Below are 20,670 nucleotides of genomic sequence, written 5' to 3' on the forward strand. Positions count from 1 at the left end.
ATGCAGAGAAATGTACACCGAAAGTGAAGCATTCAGTTTAGTTTGTGTAATGGACCTTTATGGATTTCAAATTCTAACCACTTAGACCACACACATTAACTGATCATCACAGCTTCTCTTTATACATTAAACCTCTACCTTTCATGTATTACAAGCATTACAAATTGTTTTACTCTAGCCTTAAATTTAAAAATACCCTTATGGTGTGCCTTTATTTAAGAATGTGACAAATAAGTGAATTCAAGACTAAAACTTTAATGGACCTCTGCTTATTTCTAATCAAAAGTTTACAAAAAGTATGCATGTTTGGAAAACCTGCTGAAATCCGCAACATGTTACTCAGTAATTTTGTGGCAATAGCATACCCCATGATGAAACTTACACAGCAGATGCCATGTTGCAGGCAGGAAGTCATTGCAATTGTAAACCACTTTCAGAGAGACAAAGTGCCCAATAGCACCATTAAAAAAAAGTAAACAGCAAGATATTCCTTATATTTTTTTAATTGAAAAAACTTACAAAATAAGACTTAACTCCATTACAGATAAAGTCAATTTTCCTAGTTTCTTTGAGTTACGGGACAAGCCACCATCTTTCCTCCAAGTCTATGTCTATGAGATCACACTCTGCTTTTGGTAAAGGAACACTGTCAAGGTTAATGAGTCCAACATTTGACGTAAAGTACCTCTGCCTCTCAATACTGTATCTATTAAAATAGTTTAATTAGGAGATGCATTTTTTACGATTCCAAAACAAATGGTACAGTGATTTTTCAAATCAACCCAAATCCGTGCCAGCAGCCTAACACTTATGAGCAACCCTACAATAACAAACTAACTTATTAAATCACACTTATTAAATCAAAGGGTGGTGGAGGAAGTGTGTGTAAAACCAGTAAATTAAGATTTCAAGTATTGTCCTTTTAAAATATATTGCCAATGTGCCAGCAACTGGATTATATCTGTTTTCAATACAGCTCTGAACAGGGTGTGGTTATTTTTCTGAAAACTAAACAATCATTTTGCAAAAAATGATCTCTCTGTTTTTAGTACTGAAGATTGCTGTTAAACTATGTGAACCAGTAAGCCCTACCACTCTACTCCAGTGAACAAATTCACAAAAGCATTATGAATCTGGTGTAAAAAAAATGAAGTGAACTTCTGGCAGAGCACTTTATGCATCTGCTTTCAATTGCACCCAGGGTCCTGAATATCCACAAAGTGCACTCTTATGGTAAGATTCTTTAACCAGTACAGGTCTTCTGTGTTCTGGACCCCAACTCCACAGAAGACAAATGAATGTCTTTATATTACATCTACATTCCTCCACTCTTAAGAATAGCTTTCTAGAGAGAATGTACAGTTTCAATTAGTGCAATATGACTCAATAGAACTTTTCTTTAATTTTTTTTTTTACAGTAAACAGACCTTTATACAGACCCACAAACTAGTTTGTACTTCCTTATTTACATCAAACAGTTGTACATATATACATATTATCAAAATACAGAACTTCCCCCATAACATTTCAAATGTCTTGTTATTCAATAAACACTTTTAAAAAAAATTGTTCTCTCAAACTAAATAATCTCATACAGCAAAGACTCTAATTGCATTCATTTGTTTCCAGTGCACTGGGTTCTTCAATTACAGAATACACTTTCCACCAACCCATTTTTGTTCTTTCATTTTGGAGACAGAATACCCTTATCCCCTGGATTAGTACTTGCAATGGTGTTAGGGAAATTCGGTCTGGAAGTAAGTCGGATGGTTTCAGGAGTCCACCTCCAATTCTTCTTGGTTTTCACTGAGTCTTAGCATAAGCTGTTGCTCATAATAAAGGCTCTTTGCATAGTTTATTTCTTGAGATAACTTTACTGCTAAGACTTCAGACTTCACATGGACCTGCACAAATAAAAGTTTATTACACATACAGAAGTATTAAAAGTAGTGGGAAAATGTAATACCACTGTGAAGAGAAATAAAAATATCCACTTAAAGTAACTACCTGCAGTTATCTAACTGCAACGACCAGGCTGGTTACTTTAAGGGGTAGTCCTATCTAGTGTTAAGTAGAAAACTAGAAATTGGGACTCCGTTTCTGTTCTTAGGTGTGCCACTTACTCGTTATTTTCCCTATCTCTGAAGTAGAGATTTCCTTACCTAGCTTAGTGCTGAAGTTGAGTGAATTAATGTTTGTAAAAGGGTTCTGAAATACTCTGATAAACAGTATTTTAATTATTTACATGGACCTTGGCTCAAAGAAACAGACAGGCAGACAACTAGAGATATTAGGTATGTTATTTTTATTGGAAGGAGAGGGATGGGCCACACAAGTACTTTGGGGCCAGTCATTTTACCCCTCTTATCTTTTCTGTGTTTTTTCTATTTAGAATGTAAGTGCTTTGGGGCATGGTCAACCTCTTACGGGGCACGGATCTCTGTTCACGTCTCTAGGTGCTACTTTAATACTTACATTAGTAAGTGTACAAACTCCAGTTGCTTTAGAACTGAGAGCTCTACTATATTTGATCTATCTACATTACAAAGATTAAATTTACTATACACAGGGAATAGATATCATGAGTTTGGAGAGAATATTTTGCTACTACAAGGTGAGAAAGCACAGACATAACACTGTAAAACAGCCTGATGGCTATTCCGTTCAACTAAGGAATACTGGGTCAGGCTTCTGAATTTGTTTTTTTTTTTAAATTAGATTCCGCCCCTAGTAATATCATCCTGGGTAATGCCCCGCCTATCATTCTGATTGGATTTCTTGTCCTCAGGAAGTGGAACAGTCCATATATGTCAGTGATACCTTCCCTTATTCAGGGAGCTCTGGAATTTCCCTTGATCTTTCTCCCAAGTTTACAGAAAAGTACCAGGATCACTTCTGCACCCAGGTCTCCCTCACAGATAGGCAAAACACCATTAAAAAAAAAGACTACAATGTCTACTTTCGCTGTCAGCTGAATGGCATTGTTATAATTCAATGGCACAGAAGACGGTATACCAAGGGTGCCAAAGCACTGGACTATTGCAATATAGAGAGCACAAAACCACAATATGAACAGAAGAGTAAGTGCTGGGTCCTCACCATAGGTCTCTGCTGTGATGGGCCTGGCATTGCTACACCGCTACTTGTACTGACAGCTTTCTTGGTCAGCTGCACATAGACCTTCCCATGGTCCTTTGAAATGAGGCAGTGGTAGAGATGATCGTATTTGACTTCCAAGAAGATGGCCTCTCTGTCTACATAATCCCCACTCTTCAGGAAATAAACAGCTTTGGATGAAATGAGAACACAATAGCTGTCTGTGTTCTCCACTGCTATGAAACTGCAAAAACCGGAAAGATAAGTCAGTGGTTTTTTACATCGTCTCATTTGTAAAACACTGAGCTGGGAGGGAGACTATTCTGTTCTTGTACTTGCTACTCTCTGTGTGACCTCTGAAAACCTACCAGGAAAATGAACTGCAGCAGAGAGAGCGCTGTGACCTTAGGATTCAAATGTTTTTATTAGTTCATCAAAAATAAACTGAAGTGTGCCTCAAACCATCACCCTTGCACAATAAGTGTAATATTAATATTAAAGTGCCCATTTTGTAGCCTTTCTAGCTTTGGAGATTAGGGCTACAAGATAGGCAGAAAGAACAGAAGTACTTGTGGCACGTTAGAGACTAACAAATATATTTGAGCATAAGCTTTCGTGAGCTACAGCTCACTTCATCACTTCACGAAAGCTTATGCTCAAATAAATTTGTTAGTCTCTAAGGTGCCACAAGTACTCCTGTTCTTTTTGCAAATAGACTAACACGGCTGCTACTCTGAAACCTGTCATTATGCAAGATAGGCAGAGTTACAGGGTTAACTCTAGATCAAACAAAACATTGGGAATACCACAGTCTCACTCAAACACCAAAGAAAGGCAGAGAGTTAGAAGTGATAGGGAATAGAAAGATAAGAAAGCAAGGCAGTGAGATAGCATGATAGCATACCAAGTTTTACTGCCATCACTTTGTTGGTTAGGGGTATGATTTTTTTTATATTTATGTCAGTAGGAGAGGAATAAGAGAAGAGAGGAAAAGGTCGAGATGCAATCACCCCATGACATAGGTGGCTGGGATCATTCTATTAATAAATATTGTTCAGTGGGGAGTTTGACTGAGTCACTACTCTACCTTTCAAACCACACAACAAATTTCCCCAGCACAGAGACGTAGTCGGGGTGTTTTTGTTTGTTTATTTAAAGCCAATTTTATTGCTGACACATTCTTTAAATTTCAGAGTAGCAGCCGTGTTAGTCTGTATCCGTAAAAAGAAAAGGAGGACTTGTGGCACCTTAGAGACTAACAAATTTATTTGAGCATTAGCTTTTATGAGCTACAGCTCACTTCATCGGATGCATTCATTCTTTAAATTGAAATTGTTTGTAAATCTACTCTGATGTCTCTCATGATACATTACAAACTACAATGCTTCACTTTTTTTTCTTTAAAACAAACAAACAAACAAAAACAATGTTAACCTGCTGCCTGACCAGTAGCTAGAGAAGAGAAATTAGCTGTTTAACATTGGGGGTGAAAGGTTAAGCAGCAAGCAGGAGGGTTTCCCAGGGAGATTAGTTAGTTTGAGTGATGAATATGGGAGGGAGTATAGGGTGAATTAAGGAGATTTAGAGAATTATACCATCTGAAAAAGATCAATGTAAAAACAAAGAGAATTCAAAGGTGAAATATTTTATATATACACAACATTTTGAGTCACCATACAAGCCTGAACACTAATGGCATATTTTACAAATTTAAATATGTATTTAGTTTCTCTATTCACACTATGAGTGTGCTAAATGGAATTATTAGTGTTATTCCTGCACTGTCAGTAATTCACTAGTGTATGAAACACGCCTGCAGGAAGGAGATTCTACTCCTTTAGATCAATTATTAGGCAGTTTGAAAATTATTTTGCATAGCAACAATTAACATTCTCACTATGTTATTTTTAAATCTTCCTCTTCCAAATGGTCACAGCTTGAGAGGTCTATTGAAATTTTTCAGAGTTGCTATCCAAATGAAACGGACAACTTTGTGTTACCTGTCCTATTTTCCTTACCAACTAAGTGTTCTCTGCAGTCAGTGTTTCTGCAGATCCGAACTGTGTGCCAACATGCGACAACCACATGCTGTTTTCTAAGCTGGTTTCAGAGTAACAGCCATGTTAGTCTATATTCGCAAAAAGAAAAGGAGTACTTGTGGCACCTTAGAGACTAACCAATTTATTTGAGCATAAGCTTTCGTGAGCTACAGCTCACTTCATCGGATGCATACTGTGGAAAATACAGAAGATGTTTTTATACACACAAACCATGAAAAAATGGGTGTTTATCACTACAAAAGGTTTTCTCTCCCCCCACCCTACTCTCCTGCTGGTAATAGCTTATACAGCAAGTCTGCCTAACTGTTTCATAATCCCTCTCCCCTATCTTTCTCCTTTGCACCAATACAGAAATAAAGAGAGAATCGTTGAAAGCATTTGCCTCTGAGCTGACAACTTGCAGGGCATATTACAGATCCACAATATTAAAACTAAAAAGTGAAAACTGCAGTTGTTTACTGGGCACTTTTCATTGCAGCCCACTGCTGGGAGGTTGCTTGGCTAGGCTAAGAGGTCTTGTTCATTGTTAATGGCAGTGGAAAGTGGGACACAGATCATAAGGAGCGTTGCAGGACAGGATCCAGCAAATAAGCAGCTCTTGCCATTATGTGCAGCGGCAGGAAGATGCAGAGAAAGTCACAGTTACATGTTCTTGGAAGTTCTTCTTTCACAGACTTCAGTGTAAGGAGAGAAATACCAAAGGGGTTGTAGGGCACAGCCAGTAGAAGGAGTTCCTGAATGTCTGATAAATGTTATTGGTAGAACTGGGTGGAAATTTTTGTATGGAAAATGCCAATTCATCGGAATTGAAACGTTCCGCAGGAACGTGTCGATTTTGATGACATTCCAGTAGAAACCAGGCAGATTTCTCATGGAACCCTGCCTGCTACTCAGGTTTTGAAACCTGGTTGCTGGTTCCTCAGCAGCCTACTAGGGAGCCAGAACTCCCAGCTCCTTGTCAACATGGACTGACAGGGAGCCAAGAGCCTGGGAGTCCCTGGCACCCAAGCTCGCTGGCAGCCCGAGCTCCCAGGGCTTCCATGGTCCCTGACTCTGGGAAAGTCTGCTGGGCAAACTCTGGCTCCCTGGCCGCTCATCTGGCAGGCTGCCACAGACAGCCAGGGACCGAGGTGGAGGATTCCCAGCCTGTCTGGCTCCCCAGTGATGCCCTCCTGGTGTCCAGGGAATCAGGCAGCTGTTCTGGGAAAAATTCTGATAAATTTTTTTTCCTACGACAAAGTGCAAAACATTTCAAAATTTCAAAATCTTTCATGAAACAGAAAATCCAGTTACTAATCAGCTTTAGTTGTTGGCTGCGAAACTTTCATCAGCTCGACCATTTGAGAAGCATTTTGTGCAATATACCAATCTACATCTGACTGAACCACTGGTTATCAAATAGGATTTTAATACCAAAACATCCAGCAGGGTCAGTTAATCAGATTTCTCCTCACCCCTCAATAAAATGACTAGGGCTCCTAGCTGCTATGGTAACACAAATAATAATACCATCGGTTTTTGATTAAAAGAATCATGCCAATAATCTTCAACGAATTCTTTTTATTACTAGCTTACTCCAGGAGGGTTCTTCTGTATTGTACACTTAACTCTTTGTCTTTTCCCCTCATGCCTTTGTCTCACCTAATCATGATAATTCATAGAGCCTCTTGTCATTGTAAACCCAGATGGCACAATTAAGGAGAAGTCTCACCACACCTTGTCTTTAGGGTTTGTTTGTTTTTGTTAATGATTTTTTATGCTCTTAATGTTTCAAACACTAACTGCATTAGTTATCATATGTATCTATTCTACTGTTTGGACTACAGGTGTGCCATTTAGAAGACAGGTAAAGGCCTTTGAAACTAGTCTGATTAAAATAAAGGTTATCAAATTAAATCCATCTTGCTTTAGTACTATGTAATATATGCATAGGCCATTCTATTCTTAACACTCTGTGCTTGACAAACTTCTTTTTTTTAAAAAACACAACCGTCTCCCCTGATCTAGTGCCTCTCAATTCAGTTATGAAATAAAATAAACAGTTTATGTGTCAGTTTATATGTTGCTGTTCCCAGGGCCCAACTGATAACATACTTCTCAGATGCCTGTTTGACTTACTATTTCTAGTTAACAATCCCAACTTTAATTTATCTGCTATACTACGATACGAGTGGTGGGTGCCTGTGGATGATCAACGTAAACTAACTGTCTCGCGGCCCACCAGTGGATTACCCTGACAGGCCGCGTGTGGCCTGTGGGCCGCAGGGTGCCCTCCACGGAACTATACTGTTCAACAGCAGTAGCTCTCACAGCCTTAGATGGTTAAACATTTACATATCTCGTTTTTTAAGAGGACAACACAGCTAAGACAGTAGAGTTGTCTCATTATTTTCTGAGGAGTATGATGGGAATTTTAATTTTAAGCTGATACTAGAGACTTAAACAGATATTAGAGACTGGCAGAACACGGATTTCTCCTCACAACACAGTACTGTGACAAAACAGGTACTATGTTTTATACCCATTTTAGAGACAGGTAAACTGAGGCACAGTCAGGTGCTCTGGCTTCAGTCAGAAGTTTCCAAACTGTGGTTCATAGACCAATGATGGTCCACAGAGAATTTACTAGCCAAATGGTTCTGGTTTTACTTGTTCCCAGCTGCTAAACTGCATAAAAAGAAGTTAATAGACAGACAAATTCGTAGTGTTATTATTCTACGTAAGAAATTGCCACAGAGAAGTTATGAAATTTCAGATGGGAAAGGAGGTGGTCTGTGTAATTGCTAAGAATGCATGGGGAGATAATCATGAGACAACCTCTATTAAAATGTGGCCCACCCTATGAGAAACTATTATATCACTGGTTTCAGAGTAGCAGCCGTGTTAGTCTGTATCCGCAAAAAGAAAAGGACTTGTGGCACCTTAGAGACTAACAAATTTATCTGAGCATAAGCTTTGGTGAGCTACAGCTCACTTCATCGGATGCATTCAGTGGAAAATACAGTGGGGAGATATATACACAGAGAACATGAAACAATGGGTGTTACCATACACACTGTAATGAGAGAGATCAGGTAAGGTGAGCTATTACCAGCAGAAGAGCGGGGGAGGGGGTGGGGGGGGGAGGAAGGGGGAACCTTTTGTAGTGATTTGCTAACTGGATACAATTAACTTAGGCTTGAATAAAGACTGGGAATCATTACACAAAGTAAAACTATTGCCCCATGTTTATTCCCCCCTCCCCTCCCCACTGTTCCTCAGATGTTCTTGTCAACTGCTGGAAATGGCCCACCTTGATTATCTCTACTGAATTGATTATCCACTGTATGCATCCGATGAAGTGAGCTGTAGCTCACGAAAGCTTATGCTCAAATAAATTTGTTAGTCTCTAAGGTGCCACAAGTACTCCTCTTCTTTTTGCGGATACAGACTAACACGACTGCTACTCTGAAACCTTTCATTTTATCAGTTTCTCTTGATCAATTACAGTTACATTCCATAAATCAAATTATTTTAAAGAGGGGAAAAAATCCCACCAAATTGCTTTAGTTTAGACAATAGTCTTGCCAACAGACAATAAAAGGAAATTATTTTTTCTTGCTGTAGTTCACTGAATATTTAAGCCCCGATCTTCAGATGTGCTCAGCATATGGAGCTCCCTTGAGTTCATTGAGGTTCTCAGGCCCAGCACTTCAGAAAACTGGATGATTAATTTCTATTATGCTTTCTACAACAGGCCAGATTTAATCTTAATCAATTTTCCTTCAAGGTGTCAGGGATGTATTTTGAGGAACGGAGGTATGGAAACCAAGGGCAGTGATTTCCTGGTGAAGCACTGATATTTTAGCAAATTTGTAGTTAAACCTTACATTTTGTTCCAAGTTTGAGTCACACATCATCATGCGTTTTCTTTTGTCAACAACATACATCCTCTCCTCTTGTGCTTAAAGTTTCAACAGAAGAGCTGAAAACTAAGATATTACTTTTGTTTTTTTCTATATTCCTACATTTCTGTGATTTAAAAAATCAAATTAATAAAAGAAAATGAAAAATTAAATGAAACACAATCCAGTAGAACAAAGTAGAAGCAACCAGATCTCTGGAGAATTTGTGGGGCTTTAACTACATCAGGAAGTAATTACACAATATTTTCCAGAAGTGAAACAGTGAGCCTAACTGGAAAAAAATGTGGAAACATTTAGTTAGAACAGTAGAGCAAGGTATTATACCCACGTCCCCCTTTTATGGATTAAATTTTGAAGGAAAATATGCAAATAATCAGGTCTTTAAATCTGGTTTTAATTACAATACTAGGATAAAAGTCAGAGGCACAATTTTGTACTGGTTTTCCATGACAAGAGATACCGTTTTCTTGTTGAGTGATATTCCTGTTGGTGAAAGTCACAGTGAATGAGCAATACAACAGCTGAAATTGTGTTAGACATTTTTGATAATTTCACTGATGTACTTACTCATTTAGTAGCGCACGCACACACCCCCTTCCCTCACTCATAAAAGTCTTATTTGGAAAATCTCTATAAAAAAAATTTAACTCTCTGGGCTCAAATTTTTCCCAGTTTTCTCCCAGCAGAAGCCAGATTATGGCCCCTGGCAGTGGAAAATCTGTCCACGGAGTGTGTGTGTTTCAGAGCCACTGCAACAACAGAACTTGCCACGAGAGACACAGTGATCTCTAGTGCACAACCAACAAGAAAACCCTGGTGCGCACACAGCTCCTGGAGAGCAGCTGTCAAATCTCAGACCCCCAACTTGAATAGTAGTAGGGAGAATGCAAAAATTGAGAGGGCAGGGAAGGTCATGGTACCACCAAATTAGATACACTGAGGCACAAGGCCAGATGTCAAATGATATAATTTCTCTAGAACCTCACCTTCTTGGAAAATGTTACTGTTTTATTCTTTCAAAGCAAAATGAGAGTAATGAGACGATAACATGCAGTTAAACAAGACTGCTACACCATTTAGAAACCTAACTGCTCAGATTCCTTCTTCATAAATGGGGGGGGGGGGAGGGAGAGAGCCTGGCCATGTAATTGAGGAAAGGACTTGACATCAAGAGATACGGGTTCTAATCTTGAGTCTGTCATAAACTGAGACACTCACCTTGGACTAATTACTTAATATCTTATTGCCTCAATTTTCCTTATCTGTGAAACCGAGATAATGACAATGAGTTAACTTATTAGGGTTTTGTGAGGCTACATCAAACGATATTTATAAACCATGTGAACACACTTGGAAGGGAGGGGATGATGGAAGTTCTCAAGCACCAAAAATATCCTCCAGGAAATCAAAAACAAGAGAAATAGGTGACGTGGATAAAAAAAGCTTTTAGTGGCTATTACAAAGACACAATGTATTTTCATATAATGATTATATTATAACACAGCAGTTGCTGGGTTAGTACTTACAACTCATCTTGGATGTTGTCTGTCAGCTTGAATAGCTGCTCCTGTCCTTCTGCCTGGCTTTCTGAATACCGGGGCAATAGTCCTTGAGGGCCTCTACAACAGCGTGGCTTTCTCACTCTCTCGGCCTGCGTCCTACATACAAAACACACATTAACTGATTTAATGTGACTTAAGTTTCCCTTGGAAACTTTACTCCATATAAGAAGTCATATTATAAGCAAGGTTTGGCATGAAAAAGCCATTAAGTTTTTAAATCTCTGTTGGTATCTGCTTTGTATAAATACAATATTATTTTATCTGGGCGTCTCTCTAGTAGATACAGATCTCTATGCTTCTTTTTTGCAATTTTCCATTGAAATCTGGTTTGAAATTGAAAAGAAAGCAGGTGAAATTGATGTGGAAAAGCACTGTGAAGCACAACGGCCTGCAAATTTTTAATAAAAATATGTATTACTACATAAAGGTTTTTACCCTTTTTTCCAGAAACAGGAATCCATGTGTGATGTATCTATATAGTTATTGCATTTGTTGTAGAAGCTTGCATGTCGATGGACAAGATGGCAATAGGTTGAAAAGTAACAGACACCCACAAGTACGCTGCACATGTTCACGCTCGACCCACTGGTATCTGCTTCAGTACTATAGTGAATCTTTACTTAAAAAAATCCTGGATGCTTTTAAACCTTTGGACACCGTCACCATGCGGAGAATTGTGCTGCAGAATACCTACCCCTGCTTCTTTCTTTGCCTCTTCCCAATCCCACCACTTGGAGACTGCTGCCTGCTGTTCAGAGCTCTCTTTCAAGCGAGTGCTATTAATTTTTCAAGAGGCTACTGACAGCCGAACCCAGTATTTTTGATTATTGAACCCTACTTCCCCGCTTAATGTTCTCTACAGACACTGCGGAATGAATGGCTGTTGTCCTTTTGATCTGACGAGGGGGAAAATCCCACAACAATTAGTTTACTTTTTAAGCTGCTTGGCAACAGCACACAAGAGTACTTGCCCGCTAAGTTTTGCTTGTTGCAGATGTTTTCTCTGGAGTCTTGTTACTTCTTTAGTGCTTTTCCTTTTCATCAACCCTATCCCCATACACACACACAGACACACTTTTAAACTCTGCTTTCCTCTGGGTTTTTGGCATCCCTGCCTACTAACTCTAATCATGGCAAACTATATTTTTACTGCCTCTACTCTTCTTGGCTACAGCTACTAGTAAAAGTCATCTTCTATATGTCCCTCATGTGCTGCCTTTGACTTGATTCACGGCTTTATTTGCCGTAACTGTCTATTTATTGAGTCACTTATTGTGACTAAATTCACTTTAAGCACTTTGACTATTGCTGCTTCCAGTGCTTTATTTTCTTGTAGCCTCCGTGGCACGGTATCGTTCAGCTGGCTCAGTGGAAGAAAGAAATGGAAACCTCCCTTTCCCAGTCCCTTGGAATGCAGAGAACAGGCTACTGTCATAAATGCCATGGACTCGTGTAGAAGGCTGTGTTTGTTTATTTTTACCTCTGAGCTATTCTTTTAAGTCTGCACCTGCAATGGTGGAATAATAAGTGCTGGTAAAGAGAGGATAGACGTCAGATTTGTAGGATGTACTATTCAAACATCGGAAGGAGCATACAAAATGGCAACCTGAAATGTCTCAAATGTATAATGTAGCCACAACTGTCATCCTTAAAAATTTCCAGTGTTGCCTCTACAGCTAGCTGACATTCCCACAGTTTTGTTATTAGTAGCTGTCTAAAAACATTGCTGTATCTAATTTACCTAGGAACTGCTGTGTTGTATGTGGTTTAGAAACCTGTAGCTAACTAGTGCCCATCAGTGGTCTTTCTTGCACTGCAGAAAAAAAGATAAAATATTCCCCCTCGTGCTGGTGTTGGAGGTGGGTGCAGGGATGAATTACAAAAGGTGTAAAGTAATAAAACAGCATTTCATAAGGGACAGGTACTTAGAAGTAAAACTAGACAGCACTTTAATCCATTTATCAAAATTCTTGCATGCTCCTATTTCCAGGCAGCTGGAATATACTGTGAAGGAGGCTAGTTTGTAACCAAAGAACTTAAATAAATAAAAGGTTTAAGCAGAAATCACGACATATCCATCAGCTTCTCAGAACATTTTACTTGTGGACCTTACTTGTGTGAATTTTCCTTCTCTCCATGCACCATGTTCTCGACATCTTTAAAGGCCCAGCTCTACCACCCTGTACCCACACACTTACAGGCAGGTTTTCACAACTTTACAAAACAAAATGAATTGTTGAATATGAAAGAGAAGATTAGCGATTACAAAATGGGTACAAATTGGTTATTGTCTTCTTATTTTATCTGCTTCCCAAGTCTGTACAGCCTCTCTCATCCTTCCAGAGACTTACAATTGCAAAAATTCAGATCAAGAAAAGAATCCACAATCCTAAAAGAAGTAGTTAAGCCAACCTAAGCCAGACAGCACTAAGCAGACAGCACTAGGTCGACAGAAGAAATTCTTTCTTTGACCTCGCTGCTGCCTCTCGGGGAGGTGGATTTACTAAAGTGGCAGAAGAATTCCTTCCATCGCTGGAGTAAGGGCTTGTCTACACTTGAAACGTTATAGTTGTAGCACTTCAGTGTAGAGACATGACCATCATTGATGGGAAGAGTTCTTCTGTTAGTGAAGGTAATCTACCTTCCTGAGGGTTTGGTTGCTAGGTTGACAGGAGAATTCTTCCGTCACCTAGCACTGTCTATGTTGGAGGGGTAGGTCAGTTTAACTACACTGCTCAGGGGAGTGGATTTTTCACACCCCTGAGTGATGTAGCTAGGTCGACCTAACTTTTTAGTGTAGACCAGGCCGAAGCGTCTGCACTGAACTGCTGCAGTGTTTCTAGTGTAGACAAACCCTCTACCAGCAACATTTGATTTTCAGTCTCTCCTGCCCTGTTGTCACACAGCTTTTGATTTTGGCGAATGAAGAATCACTTCTCTAGATAAAAAACTAAGAAGCAGTATCATCAAGTGGACTGAGTAGCGAACTAGGAGACAACACCTAAGATCTAATCTTGGCTCTGCCACAAACTCACTGTGTGACCTTGGACCAAGCACACTGTACATTCTTCTGTGTCTTAGTTTCCCCATCTGAGAACACACAATACTTCTACCTGGACATACTTATCTTACATAACTTTCAGAGGACTGACTGTACAGCATTTTTAAGATGTAAATGCTATATAAGGGCTAATTATTCCAACCATCCCTATTCAGAAGTTGAAAGCTAGTATATGACAGAGTGATGTCCTTTACTTCACCCTGAACCTATCCAGAAAGAACCTTTTTGCCAGTTTCAGTTCATATAGATCTCCATTAAAATGGCATTAATATGCATATTTAAATCAGAAATGGTCTGTGAGGATTTAGGGCTGCATGGTATGAGATATCTACTGCAGGTCTGAACATGTATTTTCATATCTATAATCTATATCTATATCTATAAATAAAGAGAAGTGAAATAAAATGTTTGAAGCAAATTTTTCATCAATAGCGTCTGTCTGAGGTGGAGTAGCCTGAGTATTAAATGATCATATTGAATTCACAACCTAAACTGCTTAAACAAAGATTTTAATTTACTGAAGAATTACTTAAAGAGCCGAGTATGAGAGGGTAAATTGGTGGAGAACTTCAAAAGTGTCATATATGTGGACAGTTAAGACAATGTGAAAGGGGAAGAACTGTGGTCTTGTGGTTAGAACAGGACACTAGGAATCCTGGGTTCTATTCCCATCTCTGCTACTGGCTCACTCTGTGATCTTGACCATGTTACATAACTTTTGCCGCTCAGTTTTCCTATAGGTAGAACAGGAATAATAAAACTTCATAGGGGTATAGTTGGCTTAATTGTTAAGTACTTCTAGATCTGTGGATGAAGTCTGTGTGAGATGTGCAAATCACCACCAATTTCTACAATTATAATACAATACTAAATAAAATTTGTTTTTCTTAATGAAAATGCAAAATGTTTGAAGGCTATAGAACATACTCCCACAATAGGAAGCAGAGTCCCACCCTCACTATCTTTCCATCTTGCTGTTAGTTCCACCTCTGTCACACACACTCCTCAAAGAAAAAGCAGGGTGTCTGAATATCCCACATTTAATAGAGCAGAACAACAGAGAAATTATTGTTTCTGGGCAGCCCTCACTGGCTCTTAAATCTTTCTGCAGCACCTAGATACTGTAGCGACAAGTGATTCAGAAATGCTTACGTAGTGACAGATTTAAGGAGTGACTGGCTTACTCTTAACAAAAGGTTTAAACTTAAGCTACAGGTCAATAATTAACTTTTCAATGAAAGACTGTTCCATTATGTATTCAGGAAAGTGAAATGAATAATGGATCATTAATCCACCTGCCCTGGAATGAGCAACAAAGTATCCAATAATTTTCAATATAAAATATTCTTCCAGTAACACTCAATCATGTCATTTTTACAATATTTTGTCAACTTCTCTTCTGCAGGACAGAATCTGGAGGCATCTGAAAGGTAGCATGTGAGAATGCTGTGGGAAGTGGAGAGAAGTCCTTCTAATCATAACTATTCTTCAGAAATCAGGACATCAGAGAGTGCTGGTTTCCAATGTCTGGCCTAGGAGCAGGTCAGAGAAACAGAAGAAAAGTGCTTGGCATTGCAATGTGTTTCTGAAAGACTCTTGGCAATTTATGAGTTAGTCTGGAAGAAATTAGGAGTATAGTGTCTCCCCTAAGCTGATTTCTTTACTGTTCCTCATTGCTTTTTTGGTGCTAAGATGTTCGACCTGGTGGTAAAAGGTAATTCCCCTCTTGGTGATAAGAAGGTCAGCTGCCTTTTAATTAAGTGCCACTAATATTAACACTAATTGTGTTGCCTGTCTTAGTCCATCAGCCCTGGGCAAACTGGTTTGCTTGGTCTGGACAGCTAAAAACATTCCTCACTACTTGGGTTGGTTTTTTTTAAATCTACAATTTGTTCTGCTGTCTCAAGTTACGTTCTGTAAATAAAAAGCACCAACGATGAAATATAAAAAACTGAAAATCTATAAAGCAGAATGAACAGTGGTGTGCCCACATCTGTGATACATTAAACATGCACTCAACAGATTTGCTGATTCTTTTTTAATAAGCACACAAAGGCAATACAAGAGAGAAATGCCCTTATGTCTACTAGTCACAGCAGGAAAGAGGGCTGCTCAATGGAGACACAAAGAGATTGTGAATGGTGTCAGAAGGTTGAGGCACATAGTACAGTGCTTCACTGTTCAGACAAAGCATGACACTTGAGATTCTTATTTCAATTTGTTATACGCATGTTTAAAAACCGTAAGGCTTGTATTATTGTAGCTGTGTTCATTGGTTGTCTTTTGCTTTACAATCTGCAGCTTTTTTTGTGTGTCAGCCAAAATGGCTTCAAGTTTTTTTAAAAAAGGTTTAGTGAGCAAATAGATCAGGACTCAGTTGCTGTAGCAAGGCACTCACATATCTCACTGGTGAGGGCTATTAAAGAACTTGGTGATAAACAGCATAGCTTGTTTTACAGCATATCTAATGGGTTGCAAAACAAAAATAAATGAGACCCATCATAATCAATTGTTCAGTACTTCTACAAATTATATTTTCTTGCCCTCTGTCCCATGTAATACCCTAGGTTTGTCTGCACACTTACTATTAAAATTATATATGGCCAAATTCTGCCCTCAGGTACACAGGTACAACACTCACTGAAGTCAATAGAAGTTGCACACACATATTTGATGGCAAAATTTGTAATACATTATTTAAAGAGGTTTATACAAATTAGTTTGGGATTATAAATCTTTAAAAGGCAGACTGAAAAGTATCATTTTGGCAAACAAAAATAAATGAACAGAGAAGTCTCTGCAAAGAAAATCTCTGTGGAATTTAGTCTTTGCATGTTTTTTCTATTGCACCTTTCCATTTCCTCATCACCCAATCAAGAGTTGTTATTCAAAGTATCATAGTAGTTGTAAGAAAATCAAATTTCATCTCTTTCCATCATAAGAAGGAAACAGAACACTGCATTATAAGTTGTGGTCTTGCTAAGAAACAAAAGCTTGTGAGATTTTCTAAAACTGCCTTCCTGGTAAGAAAGCCGCCATTCTTGTCACGTATTGTCCCATTTAAAAAACTCAAAGCAGTTAAACACATTTTTAAATCAACAAATCATAATCTTTTCCTTGGTATACCAAAATATCCTGATCCGTTCAATAGTATTTTTTTTAAAAAAAGGATTTCAGTGAACAACCTAGGAACTAAGTTTATCTGAAGGATTTAAAGAGATCCAACAAATGTTCTCAGATTACAAGTTTCACTGATCTTAATAACATTTGTGACTTAGAGTCTGTAATGACACCAACTCTGCATATTTAAGCACTGTGTACAGTACTTAAGATGCTAAAGCATCAAGTCCTTTGCAAGAAGAAAAATCTTTTCAAGTATTTTCAAGACGACAGTTCCTCTTGGAGGACATATCAATTTTACACATTTCCAGAGGACTTCACTGCAATTCTCAAATGAATGCATTAATATCGTTAAGGTGAAAATCACTTAGCTCAACAGTTAAATGGATAAACAGATATGGTTGCATAAAAGGACTATATATTTGTATACAAGGTGAAGATTAAATTTACTAGGATTGTTTCTGTTTTTGGGGGGGTTGCCTCTGCCAATTTATATCAGAAAGGGATAAGATAGGAGGCAGATTATCTTGTTTTCAATCTTACCAATCAGATTTCCAGACACACTTTCTCTTTCTCTTCATCATAAAGTGGCTTAAAGCCCAGATACCTCTGTGCTGGGTTCTACTTGTGCCTTACCTGCCAGGCCCTTAATGGAATTGTGCATGCAATAGTACATAATGCAGTTTGGAGCCATCCAAATCCCAGAACATGATCTGAGACACTCTGGACTTGGAACATGCTGCTGTATGCAGAATTGGATCCACAGTCAGAAGAGGATGGCACACCACCAAACCCAGCACACAGGGGCAGTTAGCCACAAAGTCATCTAGATAAACTTCTCTGGAAGTTACAGAAAGTTAGGAATGGACATATCACCAAACCTATTCAGCCCCACCTGTCCTCCCTATTACCACACCCTTCCCCTGAACACTTAGAACAAGACCCTGGCTCTCTTTGAGGCCATCAAGTTCTTCAATGCTCCCACCAGTAATAAATGTCCTCAGCCAGATATATTCCTTGCTGCCAAAACAGAACTGCAAGCAACTGTCACCAATATCAGTGTTAAGAAAGGTGCTTCAGTTTTCCAATTTAACAGCCTAGTCACCGTACCCTATTAAAACAGTAACTTACTGGTGCTGGTACAGTTAAAGCTCTGTCAACGTTTCCATTGTAAATCCTGTTTTCCACGTTTGTATAGAATTCATCTGTAAGAAGTCTGTTCCAGGCTGTAACTTGGCATGCAAAGTTTCAGCCTGGGAACAATTCTTTTTTTCCTTTAAATAATTATGAAACAACATCCGTTTAAACAAAGGAAATTTGGCAGGTAATCTGTCCATGAAACAACTCAATCACTGCTGGTATTTTGAAGAAAGAGAATACTACATTTGTTGATCTACTTAACTGTGGAAAGAGTTTTGTGCACATAACATATTAAGTACTTTTTCCAAAGGTGTTTTACTGTGTTTAAAAAACAGATGAGGCAGAATCTCTCAGGATAAGAGGAAGAAGACTTTCAACTTTTCTCTTAAAATATGCTGTGACTAGAGAGACAGACTGCATAGTGGTCTGAGCACAAGACTGAAAGCTGTGACGCTAACTCTATCTGTAGCCTTGGGCAAGTCACTTTACCTCCATGTCTCTTATTTCCATGATTCATAAAATGGGGATAATTTCTTACTTACATCACAGATGGGTGTTGGATAAATGAAATGTATAAAGCACCCTGAAAAGTGCTAAACTGACAGGAGGCTAGAATTATTATTATAGAATTATTAGCTGCTAAAAACATTTATTTTATAGAGGCAGTAACAACTTGTGAAAATGTTCGTTGAGGCTTAATTCAGATGTGAGATGATGAGAGCTTGGACAAGAGTTTTAGCTGTTTGGATGGATAAGAAAAGCTGTATTTTAGGGCACACCTAAGTGACAAGTTAGCATGTGGCAAGCTGGGGTGTAAATCTACTATGACCCAACATGCCACACACACTCTCCTGCTGTGCACCAAAAGTTCCCTAGTGCGCACTGACCGACTGCGGTTTGAAACAGCAGTATGCAAAATGCAATAAGGATCTTTTGCTGTGCAGCAATAGGGTCTACATGGGCTGGCAATGTGCGGCACACTGGAGCGCTGTAGATTTACCCCCCCCCCCCCACACACACACACAAACACAGCTTGCTGTGCACTAACTCATCATCTAGACAAGAATTGGCAAAATTTAGACATAGCCTGGATGCGAGGGCCTGGAGAGAAGTTCCAGTTAAAGATAACACCCAGGTTACAGGTCTGAGTGACAGGCAGGATGGTGGTGTTACCCACAGTGAATAAGAAAGGAGGTATTGGGGAGGGCTTGGGCTTTATTAGGAGCACTGAATTTGTGTCTGTGAATGAGATTACCCAGAAATGAGGTGCAGAGGGAGAAGAGAAAGGGACCAAGGACAAAGCCCTGTGGAACCCTCCCAGAAAGTTAGAAGAGGATCCTCTGAAGGATAATACTGAAGAAGGGATTGGAGAGGTAGAGGAAGAACTGGGAGAGGGCAGAGTCATGGAAGCCAAGGAAGGGTAAGATTTCAAGAAGAGCATGGTTGATGGTATCACAGGAGGTTCACTGGTTAATGAGGTTGAAGATGGTGCACAGGTTCTGAGCTTTTAGCTAGTAAAAGATCATTAAAGACCTTGGCAAGTGAGGTTCCAGTGACGTGCAAGGGGTGGAAGCTGGACTGGAGGGAGTCTGGAGAAGAGAAACTCAGTCAGAGAGAAAGAATCAAAATCTTGTCAACTGTGGCCAATTTCACGCAGTCCTACTCTAATTTAAAGCTCCTGGCTGGATGTGACTGTTCTGATGAAGTTTGTGTTAAATGTTTAAAGGTCAGTTACAGCTGCCTCCTGTCCAATTTTGGCATCAGGGGGTGCAAACCCCAACAAGGAGCACAGAAGAGATTGTATGAACTCCTGCAAACAAACTGATGAGTTGTCACAGCTCTACAATGTAACTCATTCACCAGTTCAGGGTCACAGATGCCTTTAAAGTGTGTTACAAATGCACACAAAATCCAATGTTGGATTTGGCATTAGAATATCTGAGTGAACTGAAAAAATGTGTAAAATCACATGCAGCCGGACAGCTCTCTACTGACTACACACTGAAGGAGGTTCATATGTGTTGTTTATTCCAGCAAATGCATGGAATGCATCGCACTTGTGAAATATGCTCCCAATATGCTAGTTTCAGGCAAAAACATGCAAGGTAAACAGTGCCTAGGACTAACATCTCCCACTTACAGTCAAGTCACTCTTCCTTTGGGGAATCTACTAGCTCAGATGAGGAAGACCTTTATCTGACTTAATATGCTTTTTGGAGGACTGTAGTGTCCTGGGGAAGCAACTGTTTATTATGGAGGCTGCTCTTGCCAGTTCCTCAAAGATGTAGCCATTCCACCACTTATTTTTGATCTGAGATCAGATCAGAAACGAGCCCTGTGTGTTTTAATGCAGGCACCAGGTAAAGCCTCCTGACTTTGATCATTAAAATAGACCGAATAAGGGTCAGGTGAATGCACTTAAATTTTGCCTTTATAAATTTAAGACAGCTCCTGAGGGCCAAATTTTCAAAATAGGAAAGCAACAGGTCTGCTCACAGGAATGGAGGTACCTGCGGCACCCACACCAGAACTGATATTTGTACAATCTAACTAAAACTTGCATTTGCAAACTGGGTAACTGTGCGCCTGTCTGGATGCTTTTGCAACTACTTAATTCATACCCTATTCCTGTACATGCATACACGCCCTGTTTGACTATTTAGTTCCATGGTATTAGCCGAACAATGTCATTTTTAACAGACTTGACAGTTTAAAAAATGTTATAA

The 20,670-nt window shown here is 39.2% G+C and overlaps 1 protein-coding gene across 8 annotated transcripts in view; it reads right to left on the bottom strand.

Moving 5' to 3' along the window:
* The window catches only part of VPS13D (vacuolar protein sorting 13 homolog D), a 195,532-nt gene that overhangs the window by 2,923 nt on the left and 171,939 nt on the right, over positions 1-20,670 (bottom strand). For 7 of the 8 annotated variants that reach the window (XM_048825358.2, XM_048825355.2, XM_048825354.2 and 4 more), the window contains 3 exons: positions 10,588-10,719; positions 3,100-3,340; positions 486-1,904 (listed from right to left, as the gene is read on the bottom strand). In XM_048825358.2, the coding sequence (XP_048681315.2) occupies positions 1,773-1,904; positions 3,100-3,340; positions 10,588-10,719 (505 nt within the window). In that variant the 3' untranslated portion in view covers positions 486-1,772. Of the gene's footprint in view, positions 1-485; positions 1,905-3,099; positions 3,341-10,587; positions 10,720-20,670 lie in introns of those variants that run through there. The other variant, XM_048825360.2, reaches the window with a different exon arrangement.

Source organism: Caretta caretta, chromosome 18, assembly GCF_965140235.1.
Source record: "Caretta caretta isolate rCarCar2 chromosome 18, rCarCar1.hap1, whole genome shotgun sequence".
Taxonomy (NCBI): Eukaryota; Metazoa; Chordata; order Testudines; family Cheloniidae; genus Caretta; species Caretta caretta.